Below are 14,700 nucleotides of genomic sequence, written 5' to 3'. Positions count from 1 at the left end.
ATCAATGTCTCTCTCTCCCTTTCTCTCTCCCTCCCTTCCTTCCTTCCACTCTCTCTAAAAAAGCAATGGAAAAAAAAAATCCTCAGGTGAGGATTTAAAAAAATAAGTTCAGGTTGAACATGACAGACAGGAACATGCAATACTAATAGCAAATACAGCTTACCGAGGCCCATATCACTTTATTTTAGTCCTCATGAGCACCTATGAAGCCGACACTATGATTAGCCCATTTTATACAGGAGGAAACTGAGGCAGAGAAGAGAAGGGACTGGCCAAAGTCACACCGTTAGAAAATGATAGCAGGAGTTTCAGGGCAGGTAGCAGCAGCCTTAATCCCAGCCATGCATATATGACATCTCCAAGCGAACAGAAACACCTGTAATCTGAGCTACGACATGCCACTGGTGAGCCGGCGCAGAGATGATTTCTGCTAATAAAATACCAGAGAAAAATAGCTGCAAAATATTAGAGGGAAATAGAAGCAGTAACTGTTACAAAAAAAGAAAGGCAACCCAGAAGCTTTAGGAACAGGAAGCGGACAGCCTGAGAGTACTGGAGGCGTTTAGTTTTTATTTCTCCTTAGTTGCCTCTGGTCTGTGGCAGGTCCTATCTTCCCTTGTCATCGATGACCTTGTCACTTTTGAAGTACCTTGGTCAATTATTTTGTAGATTGCCCCTGAATTTGGATTTGTCTGATGCTTTCACATGGTTGACTGAGGTTTAGGATTTGAGGAAGAACTCCAAAGAGGTGATGTGCCCTTCTCACATCAGGGGGCACAAGGTACCACTCATCTTATTAATCACGATGCTACCTTCATCATGTGATGAAAGGGGGGGTGGCTATCAGGTTTTCCACTGTAAATTACTATTCTTCCCTTTATAATGAATAAATATCTGGTGGAGGGTGGAGGGAGGAGATGTTTGGGGGCTATGCATATATCCCTTTTCTCCTTAAACTTATACCCACTAATTTCAGAGTTCATTGATGGATCTTGCCTGCAGCATTTATTACTGTGATGTTCTAATGGGACTCTCTTTCACTCATTCCTTCTACATGTATTCTGTCCATTTATATGTGATGTGCTTTCTCCTAACTGAAGGAAACACACACACAACTAAAAATATAGATAAAACTTGAAAAGTCCTTTAAAAAAACTTACATTATATCCATATTTCAAAGCCAGCAGTTAAACTACTATTTACTCTTATAACTGCTTTACTGAGATATAATTAACATGCCATACAATTCACCCATCTAAAGTGCATAATTCAATGGTTAAAGTATATTCACAGAATTGTTCAACCATCACCACTATCAATTCAGACCATCCTTTATAATAATTTATAAGCTATATATGTGTATGTGTGTATATATGTGTGTGTGTGTGTGTGTGTATATATATATATATATATATATATATATATATATATATATATAGAGAGAGAGAGAGAGAGAGAGAGAGAGAGAGAGAGGGAGAGGGAGATATCTACTACCTTTGCCATTCCTATAATGAATTAAAATGAAAAGTAGAGGCCTTCTGCTTCCTCATTGAGTCAGCTAACCCTATTCATAATGATTTTACATACAAATAATACAAATGACAAGGAGATAAAAGAAGTGATCACTTAGAGTCATTACAAAGTCACAGCAACTATCACAGAAGGATGGTTCCTAGGAAAAGTACAAACCTTTTGAAAATAGGACAGGTCTCTCTAAATTTCCCTATGTGGACAAATCCATACCATCAGCCTCATTACTGACTGTAAACATGTAGAAACTTTCACTTGGTGAGCACACAGGCCTGGGGTTTGGAATAGATTAAGGTAAACTCACAATGATAGCCAAGCAGGTGCATTGCCAGTGAGGTCTTTCAGAGATGCACTAAGATGCTGTCACAGCTCACACGGTTCACTGTTTAGGACTGATGTGATAAAAAAGAAACCACCCACACATTTGGTTTTTATTTCTTGGTTCTTCACAAAGACATTAGAGCAGCTATTGTGATTGGCATGTGTAGTTTTGATCTATCATCCACAGTTTCGTGAATGAGCAGCAGGCCACCACTGTAGAGCTGAGATCACACTAAGCAGGCCAAGTGTCCCTACACCAATTACATATTTGTGACGTTGATGGGGAAAATGAGACATTTTCGGGGGGCTAGCAATCTGAACCTGTGCCAGTAACCTAATGCACATTCTTGTTAGCCTATAGTCTTCACTGCCCCTTCTTTAATTATCTTGTCCTGCAAGACCTGTTTACCTAAATTACTACTCCCATTTTAGAGGCCATAAACCATGAACAATAACATAACCCCCAGATGGAGTTATCAGTGCTGGCACTAGGCCAGGCCTTAAGATGTGATCTCACTTCCCCCATCCCAGCACATGGGGCTTTTTTGCAAAGCCCGCAAAAGGTCCGGAAGTATGATCCATATTTGGGGGACAAAGAAACCAAAGGGGTATAAAGGGAAAGCTTCCTCCATATTGGTTTGCTTAGGATTTGAAGAGAAACAGACTCCCCTGAGTCACTGTACCAGTACATGTGAAACGTCTGGAAATAAATGGGTTTTTCCTGTGCCTCCGGTACTCCTGTGTATTTTTCAGTTGCCTGGTAAATTCTGTAACAGCGTGGTTACATCCCCCACAGCAACCATCAAGGGCAATAACAGAAAAATCTCTCTCAAGTCAGAACAAGCTGAAAAGGCAAGATCTTCCCAAGACAATGACTCATTGTGGGCAAATCAACACAGTATCTATGTCTCCTGTCCTTTACTCCTACCGTGGTCACTGTCCATGTCTCCACATGGAGTGAATGAATGCACATCCTGGTGTTAAGTGAGCATCTACTACAATCCTAGCATTCATGGGCATTACTTCCTGAGAGACTGCCTCATCATCATCATTTCACTGTGACTTAGAGAAGTTAAGTGACTTGCTCACATTAACCAAAGCCAAAGATTTGAGAACAACCTTGACTTTGAGTTCTGGCCCTTCCCATGGCACTAAAGCTGCCTTCCATGATTGTGACATGAAGAGTCCTACTCTCCTTCCTGGGCTCACTTTTTTTTTTTTTTTTTTTGAGAGGAAGGGAGAGGGAGAGAGAAACATCTATGTGAGAAAGAAACATTGATCAGTTATCTCCTGCATGCCTTCCACCAGGGATCAAGCCCACAACCTGGGCATGTGCCCTGTGTAGGAATCGAACGGGCAACTTGTCAGTGCATGGGACAACACTTGAGCCACACCAGCCAGGGCCTGGCTCCCTTCTTGACTCCTCCTTCCCCCATCCCAAATCCCAGGGCTATTTTTGGAAGCTCAGGCTCAGAGAGCCGAGTGCCACGGTGCTAGCAGTGTACCTCACAGCCCCCCATTTTGCAATGCCAAGGCTTCCTGATGAAAAACTTTCACTGCCAGTCAAGAAGCCAATGCTTGGTTGTGAGAGGGTTCTCTCTGACCTACGACCTCAGGACCAAAGCCCTTGTCCTTTGACGTGATTAGTTTCTTGGTAGGATATCATAATACTCAGACTATTTTATGAAATATTAGATAAGAATTCCCCAGGTATGTACTGAGAAATAACTTACTGACACATAGCACAGGTGTGCCAGGAGGGAAAACAAATGACTCCTAGACATTACCTTGGTTCTACTTAGTTCTGCTCAAGCTTCTCAGTTTAGGCCTTCTAGGCTACCTCTACAGAGTTCTATCTTCCTGTGTGTCACTTAAGAATTAAAAATTTAAGCCAAAAGAAAATGGTCATTATCTACTACATGCCAGGCATTATGCTGGACACTTGGGGAAAATATAAGTTTTTTTAAACACATGGGCCCTGCCTGCATTCAAAGAATTCACAGGAAGGCGTATAACAAAAACATAAGGCAAATATTAAATATTGTGTATTTTGTAGCTATAATGTTATAGCATTATTAGGTAGAGGAGTCATAAAAACCTGCAATGAAGGTGACCCATGAAAGGAAAAGAGGAGTTTTTAGGGAAAGGGAAGTGGTGAGCACTGCAGGTAAGAGGAGCAACAGGACCAAGACTGCATGTATTCATTTGATGAATATTTACTGAACACCTTTTCTCTAATTTCTTGTTTCTTGCATGAAACTCCTTCTACTAGACAAGCATTTTTCCAAAAGGTGCAGCTTAAAAAAAGAAATCTGTGGTCTACAAGGCCTGAGAATGCTGCACACCACATCCATCTCTGGAGACAGAAGTACTGTATGCATATTAGCATACTAAAGGCACTGAGAAGTCCCGCAGTAAAGACACCTTTTCAATGTTGTTTAATCTGGAACTTCCGAAATTTACCTGACCACAGAACACTTTTTTTAACACTTGACACCTATTTCCATCCAGAGAAAGTACTGCTCAAGGGAACACAGAGGAAACACTGCCTTATACCAAAGTAGGAGGAAAATGTGGGGTCTGTGACAAACCTACATGAGAGCTAACTCTGGCGAGATGAGGTGATAGGAGATCAAAGCCTGTTGGCAGGAAGAGTCAACAGACCCTGGAAAAGGATTAGGAGGAGCTAGTCTGTGATTCCAGCTAATGAGAAGAACTAACCATAGAACAGACAATATAAGGCAACAAGTCAATGACATATGTATGAGGCAGTAACAAGTTTAGAGGAAAAACCTTCTCAAAAAATGAATGAGCAAGCAACTGGTATTTCACATTTCTATTGTTTAGAAACTGTTACTTGAGGGAATCATCTTATATGTCAGATTATAATCTATATAATCTTTAAGGCAGACCTCAATTTTCTGCCTTTCAAGTTTAGGCTAATAGCTCATATTGGTTCACTCAGTTACTCAGTGCTTATCCTATACTAGAGGCCCAGTGCACAAAAATTCATGCACTCGGGGGTCCCTCAGCCCAGCCTGCACCCTCTCGCAGTCTGGGAACCCTCAGGGGATGTCTGACTGACAGATTAGGCCCAATCCCCAGGGGGAGCAGGCCTAAGCTGCAGTCTGGCCTCCCCCTGCTGGAGGCGACCCAGCAGGCTGACCAGGGTACGGTGCCAGCTGGCGAGCAGCCAGCCCTGCCCACCATTACTCCACCACCACCATCAGTGGCCTCCCTCTGTGGGAGGTGACCGGGCAGGCTGATCAGGAGACGGTGCTGGCAGGTGAGCGGCCGGCCCTGCTCCCCCAACCGTCCCTCCACCACTACTGGTTGCTGCCAACTCACCACCCCCCCAATCACCTGTCTCCTCCCTCTGCCCAGTGGCATGCACCTTGGCTGGCCTGGCACCACCTGCTCACCGGCCCCACCCCTCTGCCAACTGGTCATTCCTCAGTTTGGTCAATTTGCATATTATGCTTTTATTATATAGGATAATAAAAGCCTAACATGCTAAGTATCTGTCCAGTCGTCTGTTCAACCAATCAAAGCATAATATGCTAATGTTATGCTAAGACCACTCAACCGCTCACTATGACATGCACTGACCACCAGGGGGTAGACACTCCAACTGGTATGTTAGCTTGCTGCTGGGGTCCAGCCAATTGCCTGCAGTCCCTCCCCACTGGCCAACCTCCTGTGTCCCTCCCCAGCCCCTATCATGCACCGGTGGGGTCCCTCAGCCTGGCCTGCACCCTCTCACAACCCGGGACCCCTTGGGGGATGTCAGAGAGCTGGTTTCAGCCCAATCCCGCAGGCCAGGCTGAGGGACCCCACTGGTGCACGAATCATGCACCCGGCCTCTAGACTATATATATAAAAGCCTAAGCAACCAAATGACCAGTCACTACGATGCACGCTGACCACCAGGGGACAGATGCTCAACGTACAGGATTGGGCTCCCTCCTGTCTGGATCTGCTATCTGACATCCCCCAAGGGGTCCTGGATTGTGAGAGGGTGCAGGCCAGGCCGAGGGACCCCACTGTGCACCGGGCTTCTAGTAATTTATAAAGCACTCACAGACGCCTGCTCTCACCTGATCCTCACCTCAGGCACTAGAAGCAGAGAAGGCAAGAGTGTGGCAAAGGCTTCCCAAAGTGAAGCCTGAAGAGAAGACCAGGTCTTCTATCTCTTCCTGCTCCTTCCACTCCAACTGTAATTCAAACTTTCTGGGACAACCCTAGTCATGGTGTCCTATGACCCCCCCACCCCCCCCAACACCATCAAAATACCCCAGAAATTATATTTCAAGATCCAATTCATCTATCCCTTCCAGAAGGGGCCCAAAGATTTTTTTTTTTTTTTTTTGGTTCAAATTCCTTTGGCAAACATGGTCAACTTTAATAGATCACAAGATTTTCAGAAAACTTTAAATCATGATTTGGAAAACTTATACAAGGTAATAGAATATGTTAAATATATTGTTTTTGTCCACCCAGATTTTTTTTAAAGAATCAAAGTCAGCAAATGCACTCCCTAATGGATTGAAACTCACATGCACAAAATCTAAAATGGCAGCAAATACAACAAATCACTTATTTTGGCTTTGAGCTCTATTTATTTACTTAAATACAGTTCAGGTTGAAGCCTGGAGGAAACTGTTTCTGCCCAGATAATGAAACCGTACTTATGCTCCTCCCTGACGTGACTCTTCCCTGCCACACTCACTGACACTCGATGCACCCAGAGCTCCTTTCTGACTGCTGCACGGCGTCAGCCCAGCAAAGAGGCTGTTTTGAAAGTGTACAGGCATCAAGGAAATTTCAGATACATTCGCTGTTATGCATGTGTCACAGAGAGTATGGGGAAGACAAGATCTAATACCTACCTTACTGGCTCTATAGCTGGGGTGATTTTACGCCCCCCCTTCCGCCCCCTCAAGGACACTGGGCAATGGCTGGAGACAGTCTTAGTTGTCACCATGGGAGGAGGGGGAGCTCAGGCACCTAGTGGGTAGAAGCCAGGGACACTGTTCAACATTTCACAGCGCACAGGACAGCCTCTGTCACAGTTATCTGGCCCAAAATGTTGATAGTGTTGAGGCTGAGAAACCCTGCACTAAGTTAACAAAGCACACAATGAAATGATATATGAGTGCTGTCAATAAACCTGAATGTAATAATCACACAAAGTAACTGGTGGATTCTGACACAGGGAAATAACCTGGATACTCTGGCTGGTTGTCACAGTGTGGTGCCTGTTAGGCTTAAATGCCAACATAGCTAGATTTCAAACCTGTCAATGAATGTGGATAAGAAGGAACAGACTGGATTAAAGCCATAACAAGAGGCCATCATCCTGACCAATATATCATTAAGGTTAATATTTGAGAGCACAAAACAGTGAAGTGGATATATGTTTTAACCGTCTCTCTCTTTTTTAAAAAAATATATTTTATTGATTCTTTACAGAGAGGAAGGGAGAGGGATAGCGAGTTAGAAACATCGATGAGAGAGAAACATCGATCAGCTGCCTCCCGCACACCCCCTACTGGGGATGTGCCCGCAACCCAGGTACATGCCCCTGACCGGAATCGAACCCGGACCCTTCACTCCGCAGGCCGATGCTCTATCCACTGAGCCAAACCGGTTAGGGCTTAACTGTCTCTTTTTAAAAAATACGGGAATGGCCAATACTCACACTGTAAAAACAAACACGAGGTGCGAGCGGGAGAACTGAGTCAAATGTGAAAACCGAAGGCCAGCCCGTAGCCGAGGCGGACGGAGCCCACGTGCCCGCGGCCCGCACACTCATTCCCTGGTTCGCCACGGCGGAGACGGGGACTTCCCGGCAGCCGCCAGGGCATCTCTGTCCCAGTGATGGAGTCCTACGATATTCGTGGCAAGCCTGCACTCCTTCCGCTAGCTACGTCGTAAGGTTCACCCACACCAACAAAACGTAAAATAATTAGAAAACATTCGATATCAGGAGACACAGAAATACTTGAGAAAGTGGTCTCTGAAATGAGAGACCAACTAGCTCTCCAGCAAAACGTGAGGAGAATCACCTTCACTATCATTTATCATTAGCTTTTGGAAATCCCCAACGACATCATAGGTCACAGAAATAGGGGATAATAACTCAAGTGAGAAGCATCTTTATGCAATGCAGAAAGAAAATGGAAGTGCAGAATATGTCAAAAAAGAAAAGATTAAAAATGCAAAATGCTGCTTCTTTCATACTACATGAAAAAATCACAAAACCAAATGGAAGGGCACCCCAAGTCATCTGCAAGAGACCCAAAGGCTGCTTATTATTTTACACGTTGTACTACAGATTATTATAAAATTTTAGAAGTAGGAAAAAAAACTAACCTTAAGGTTATCAAAGGTTTTGACAGTCTGCGCCAAGTCACTGACACTCCCTGGTGATGCTGTCCCCTGTCCCCTAGGACCTGAGGACACCTGTGAGCCGTCAATGACCTCAAAGCCAGAAAGCAAGGCCTCTGAACAGGTGCAATGAGACTCCTTCGCTCTCTTACCCGCTATCAGGTATGTCTTCAAACCTATGGATAAAAATTACAGTCAGCACAGGTTGAAACCGCCTTGGGTTGAAATACAGCTCCATTCTTGCTCTCCATGCAGGACCTGCTCCTGAAAAGCTGAAAGTAAAGTGAAAATGTGAATATGTCATATTTTACTACTGACTTCCATCTTTTCAGAGATGCGCAGCCTCAGGGGGACACTGGCCTCCAAGCAACACCGTTTACTCACATTATGTTTTCTTTAAATGATGGCTGCACATTTTACCTTTGAGGGCTGAAATGAGCATTAAAAAATTCCTCCTCTGTGACAGCAGCAGAGCCAAATGATGGTGGCCCCTCTGCATTTCTTGGGTTTGTTTTCATCTCTCAATACCAGTCACTGACATATACAATAGTAGGTCTAGTTAGTTGTAAGGGATTTAGAGGATGGACCATTTTACCTATGTCCCCTGACATAGGCAAAGCTACTATGAAAAGTGAGACCATAATATGTACCCACAGGAGTAATTAAAACCTCCCTTGATTAAAATGTATCAACTATTTTCTGTTGGATCCAGATATTCATAGCAAAAACATTCAGCTTTCATCCAGCTGCAGTCTACGCAAATTTTATCCTCTCCTAAAATCCTCATTTAAAAATAAAAAATTGGTTAAGCGGACAATTAACCTACATCTTTCAATTCTCACTGAAGGCTGAAATAACACATTAATGTACGCTACACTGTTAAGCAGCTGTAACAGGCGTGTAGGTCCCTGCTCTTGGTAGTCAGAACTATCTGCTGGGGAAATAATGAGGAGCTTGTCCAGGCCGCAATCAACAAATTTCTGAAAAAGAAGCAAATCTTATTTAAAACATTTTTTAAAAAATCCCCACCCAAGGATAAGTTTTATTGATTTTAGAGAGAGGAAGGGAGAGACAGACATTGATGTCAGAAAGAAATATCTATCTGTTGCCTCCAGTAACATGCCCTGACTGGAAATCAAATCCCCAACCTAGGTAAGTGCCCTGACTGGGAATCAAACCTGCAACCTTTTGGTGTCTGGGACGATACTCCCAGGAACTGAGCCACCCAGCCAGGGCAGAAGTCCTTACTAGAATTTAACCAGACTGCAAATGTATTGAAGGGGGTAACTATAATTTATTCAATAAATGTTTATTTTAGGCCTGGTGCATGTTATACAGTATGGGCAAAAGTAGGCTTACATTTGTGAGTATGGAAAACACAGAGCTTATTCTTGTATTATTATTGTATTATTTTCCATATGAACAAATGTAAACCCATTTTTGGCCCACCCTATACTAAGAACAAAACAGGGGCCTGTCTTGGAGAGTTTAAGCTCCAGCATAAGGTGGTAATGAAAAGCCATCATGGAAACACTGCATCAAGAGGTGACATGTCTACACTGCTGAACCTGCATGCTTTCTTACACTCCGTATATATTTAATAAATGCTTTAAAGTCAATTAATCAAATAACCTAGGGACTATTTAATCAATAATCCTTAATCATTTTATAATTACACCACCATTTAATCACTTAATCTTTGTTCATTTCCTCCCTCCTCATAAAAAATACTCTACGGTATGTTTTTAAGTCAACTTTCTAAGAATTTGGCAAGCGTCCTTTAAGACACCTAGAGACATCCTTGAGTATAGCTAAATCCCAGGTGGGAATCAGAAGACTTAGATAAGTAATTTTAGATGCTAATTAACCCCAAAGGAGATAGTTAACATGCTCACTGTTAACTATGGTCTTCCTTTTTTCCCTCAAACAAAAATGCGCATCCCAATTACAGTTATAACTAATTACATGCATAATCTTGAATTGGGAACATGAACTAGAATACAACGGAAGTGTAAAAGCAACTTTATATGAATTTCTCAGGCTCTTGTCACAGACAACACTGAATTGATCTTGTTATTTCCCCTTGGGAGAGTTGAAAAACTCAACCTTTGTGGGCTAATCAGAGAAAAGTCCTGTTTCTGGCCTTAGAGTCCTGGGCTGGCAGGGCTGAGTCCTGGTCATCACAGAAGTGCATGACAAGGCCAGTCTGTGGAGCTGCTCTAATGGTCCCTCCCCTGACTCCCGAGGGAGCATGTGCTGCCACTGCACACGGCAACCTGGGAGACCAGAAGGAGGGACATTTTTTTTATTGCAGAGAGTGAGAAGCTGCCACTGAAGGGAGAGGTTTTCCTTTATGCCAGCAGCTGGTCCTGACCCCAGAAGAGTGTTCCCTTCGAGATGCTGCTGGCTCGGGGCTGCTATGGTTGAAGCTGCTGCTCCCTGAGGAACGCCACCGAGCATAAAGGCAAGGAAGCCAAAGAGGCCCTGCTGTCAGCATTCAAACCCACCAAGTGTCCTTGGTAACTCCAGACCTGTAAGAGCCAGTGCAGCTCCAGACCTTGCAAGCGCCAGTGAAGGACGCCTTTCCTGGGGGTGTAACAGCTAAAGCAGGGAAAAGGCTGAGCCAGCAGACCTGAAGGGCAGCCGCCTGAGTCCCACTGAGACATGCATGATGCTGAAGCGCTTCAAAGCAGGAACACGCCCACCCCCAGGGAGGGTGCAGCATTAGCGCCCAGGTCTGCAGTCACAAGCTCTGACGCTGCCTTGGGGAGCATATCCCTGAGGTTTGTTGTTACTACTATGAATTGTGACTGTTGTGATACTGCTCATTCATCACTCATTCATCACTTACTGAGCACCTATTCTGTACCATGCACTGTGATGAGTACTGGGAGAACAAGCTAGAACACATCAGCTATGACCCCTATCTGTACGGGGCTATCACCTGAAGAGGGATCTAGTCAGCAGGCAGGATGAGGACGTGATGGTGCTCTGGAAAGCCCAGGAGGGAAACCTTGCAAAGACTTGGAGGTTAGGGAAGGCCTCCTAGATGAAGTGCCCTTCACGTTAAGAACTGCAAGACAAAGAGAGGTCAGCTCGATGAAAGCCAGCAGGGCCAGGTGCTGAGGTACTGTTGTCAGGCCGTGGTTGCTACTGCAACAGTTCATGAACAGGCCCTCCAGAAAGAGAGCTTTTGGCAGATAGAGTCGAGGGATGGAAGTAAATTGAGTGGGACTGGCACAGGAGAATGAGTGTGGGTGAATGGCCAGAGATGACCTGGGACCAGGCAGGTGGGGTGTAGACCAGCTCCAAGAGTCTTCATGCTGGGGGCAATGGGGAGGGTGGGGAGCAGGCACAAGGCTTAGGAAAGGCCAGGGAGCTGTGGAACTGCCAGTCACAGTGGGTGGGAAGCAGGTAGGGAATATGGGAGTCAGAAAGTTAATTGTGGGAACAGGAACCTACTCCCCCCAAATGTGGTGGTGACAGCACAACGCTTCTACAGCAGGCCCTAGAGAGATGGGTAAGGGCGTGGCTTCTGCAGAGTAACTTCAGATTCAGTCCCCACCACCTCTTCACTGCATGACCTGGAGTGAGATACCCCAGCCCTCTGCATCTCGGTTTCCTCCTGAGGTGAGGCTAAAAACAGGATTCATCCCACCCGGCTCACGTGAGGATTAAACAATTAACACACATGGAGGCTTTACAACAGTGCCTGGCACATAGTAAGAACTCAGTAACCTTAACTATTATTATCAACTAGTGGCCCAGTGCATGAATTCATGCACATTGAAAGGAAATTAATTAAAAGAAATATTTTAATATCGCTATTCACCCTTTCTCTATAATAGAAGTGTCAACCAAATTCACAATCGACAATGACAGATTGAAACACACACATACGATGGGCACCAGCGAGAGCTTTATATGTATCGTGCGTGTGTAAGTCAACTTAGCCTTTTATATATACAGATTTAGAATAAACTTGCTTAATTAGACCTGCTTTCTGATGTAGCTAAACTTTTTCCAGCCCAGTGAAGCACCCCAACTTCTCTTTCAGGTAAGTGTCAGTAACACAGCAGTAAATAGCAACATGAAGCAGATTATTATTGTAGATCACACAGGCAGAACAAAGGGTAAAATATTTAACTGCAGCAGTGTTTGACTATATTCTGCACAGTGAGAAAACCTGAAGTCATTTTCAATGTCCACCATTTCTTACTTCTTTTCAGTCAGGTCAAGTTTCTCAGCTTTCTTAATTTCCACTTTCTGGCTAATGAAAAGAAAATAGGATTCCACTAAGTCTCCTATCTACCTTCTCCAGGACTTCTGTGAGGATCATGAGATGGACATGGGAAAACACTTCACAGACATTTGGTTAAAGTGTAAAATGTTTGCACCTGGCTATAAAGCAAGTTGTGTTTCTGGGCTGAAGAAACTCCAGGAGGCTAGTCACTAGGGAGAGAAAGCTGGGTGTTGCTATGTGATGTCATTACCCGGCGCCCACAGCGACCGTTTCTGGGTTGGGCTGGGCTGTGGGCTGCATTTTGCGCCATGGGGTCTCAGCAGCGTTGGCTGCGGTTTGATGGGCTGTCATTCCGGGGTGGTGGCAGGGCCTGTGTCCCACTTGGGGGAAGCTGAGTGTTGCTTTGTGGGCACCAGGTCTGCAGTGCCATTTCTCTTTAAATGGCCAGTGCATGTCATGTCAGCTCCTGCGCTGAGTATCTGCCCCCTGGTGGTCAGTGTGCATCATAGTGACCAGTCAGATGGTTGGACACTTAGCATATTAGCCTTTTATATATATATAGATGTGGATGTTTGACCTGCTCATCACTGGAGTCTTTTTCATGCTCCTATGTACAAAAGCATATGCAAAATGGTTAAATCAATAATTGCTCCAAATTTGTTTCTAACTTGAATTTTTCTTTAGGAAGCCCCCCAATGGCCAACTTGTAGTGATGACACACTACCCCTCGTGTTCCCAAGGTCAAACATATATATGTGTCCACGGCAAGCAAAATTGGTGAACAAATTAAGTATCTTTTTATTTATGTTTCAATATAAAGCTAAATTTAAAGTGAAACCTTTTGCCAAAACTAGAGGGACATCAGCATGATACAGTAAGGCAGAGCTTAGCTGCCTGATGTGAAATACCCAGGAAATGTATTAGGTCTGAGTGACTGAGTTCCAGCCTTGTCAAGTCTGATAGAGTTTATAAAAGATAAGGATTTAATGAGTAACCACACACGTGAATCCTGAGGTCCAAGTTCATAAGAATGGTTCTTCATGAGCAGAAGGTCAAAATAAGGCAGCTAAATGATTTTTATTAAGTATAATGAAACAGGAAAGTAATTAATAAGATTTCTTATATTCCTTCCTGGTAATTGATTTTAAACCTCACCAGCATTTATGGTTTTCATCAGCCTAATTTTACAGAGGCTGAAGGGTGGGGTTACACGGTCCCCACTGGGCTCCTGTCTGACGGAGGAGCTTGTCTCTGGCTGCTTGTTTCGAGGAGAGTGGCGTGGTTAACATTCTTAAGCCTTAAGTATATCATCAAGTCTTTCAGGACAAGAGCTGCCTTGCACACACAGCTGGTGCTTAGTTTTGGTGAACTGAGGGTAATTTGAGTGAACGCCATAGTTCAGTTTGGAAAAGAAAGACTATTCTGGCCTCTTTTCTGTATCTTGATCCTTTGCTGTGGGACACTTGCTTTGGAGTGAGATATCCTGAATCACAAAGAATTAAGGACCTGACTGTCAACTCAACAAGAAGAAGAGAATAATCAGGAAGAAAAGAATGTTTGGAGATGCAGCCCTGGAAACTAGCAGCATAATATAACAAGCGCCTAGAAGCTTGCATCACCAGTGATTTGAAACAATAAACATAAGAGAGGCAATCAGATTGGGTTAGTTCATACACAATCTAAAAAGTTACTTCATTTTGTATTGCAGTTTTCCTCATAACTAGGTCTGTAACGGCTGAGTAGCATGAAGATTACTGAAGCTAAAATCTAGTTAGTCAATAAGAAAAATAAAGATTAAAAGTGCTCTTAATATTAATCTACCAAATAACTCAGGCGTACAAAATTATAGGTAGGTTATTTCATAATTACCTACAGCTCCTGCTTAAGAAGACCAAAAGTTTTGGTGGAAAAACAACAATAACGTTTTTCATTTTGTTGACATTACAATACTCTGGGTGGGTCTAAGTCCTTTCTACTCTTACGTAAAACAACTAATCACAAGAATTGATTCATCCTGGTTGTTCCAACACTTGACAATAAACCACAAGTTCCTACAGCAAATGACTAGCAGTGAAACTTAACCTCTTTCTAAAAACTGAAGTCCCAAGCAATAAAATATGAGGCAGATTTTTCCAAGCAGGTGAAAGAAACCAAAGGTAGGTACCATGCCTGGGTAACCTGATCTTGACTTAATCTTAAGCAGAACAAATCAAATT

At 43.7% G+C, this 14,700-nt stretch overlaps 1 protein-coding gene across 1 annotated transcript in view; it reads right to left on the bottom strand.

Moving 5' to 3' along the window:
* Window positions 1-14,700, bottom strand: part of ADCY9 (adenylate cyclase 9) — a gene marked incomplete at its 5' end in the record, with an annotated part of 141,118 nt that overhangs the window by 37,087 nt on the left and 89,331 nt on the right. The window contains one exon of the mRNA XM_081088768.1: window positions 8,227-8,417. Within this exon, the coding sequence (XP_080944894.1) occupies window positions 8,227-8,417 (191 nt within the window). The remainder of the gene's footprint in view (window positions 1-8,226; window positions 8,418-14,700) is intronic.

The sequence above is a fragment of the Myotis nattereri genome (assembly GCF_964212035.1).
Source record: "Myotis nattereri genome assembly, chromosome: 4".
NCBI lineage: Eukaryota > Metazoa > Chordata > Mammalia > Chiroptera > Vespertilionidae > Myotis > Myotis nattereri.
The sequence above is the reverse complement of the archived record's forward strand: the minus strand, read 5'-3'. Positions and strand labels throughout refer to the sequence as shown.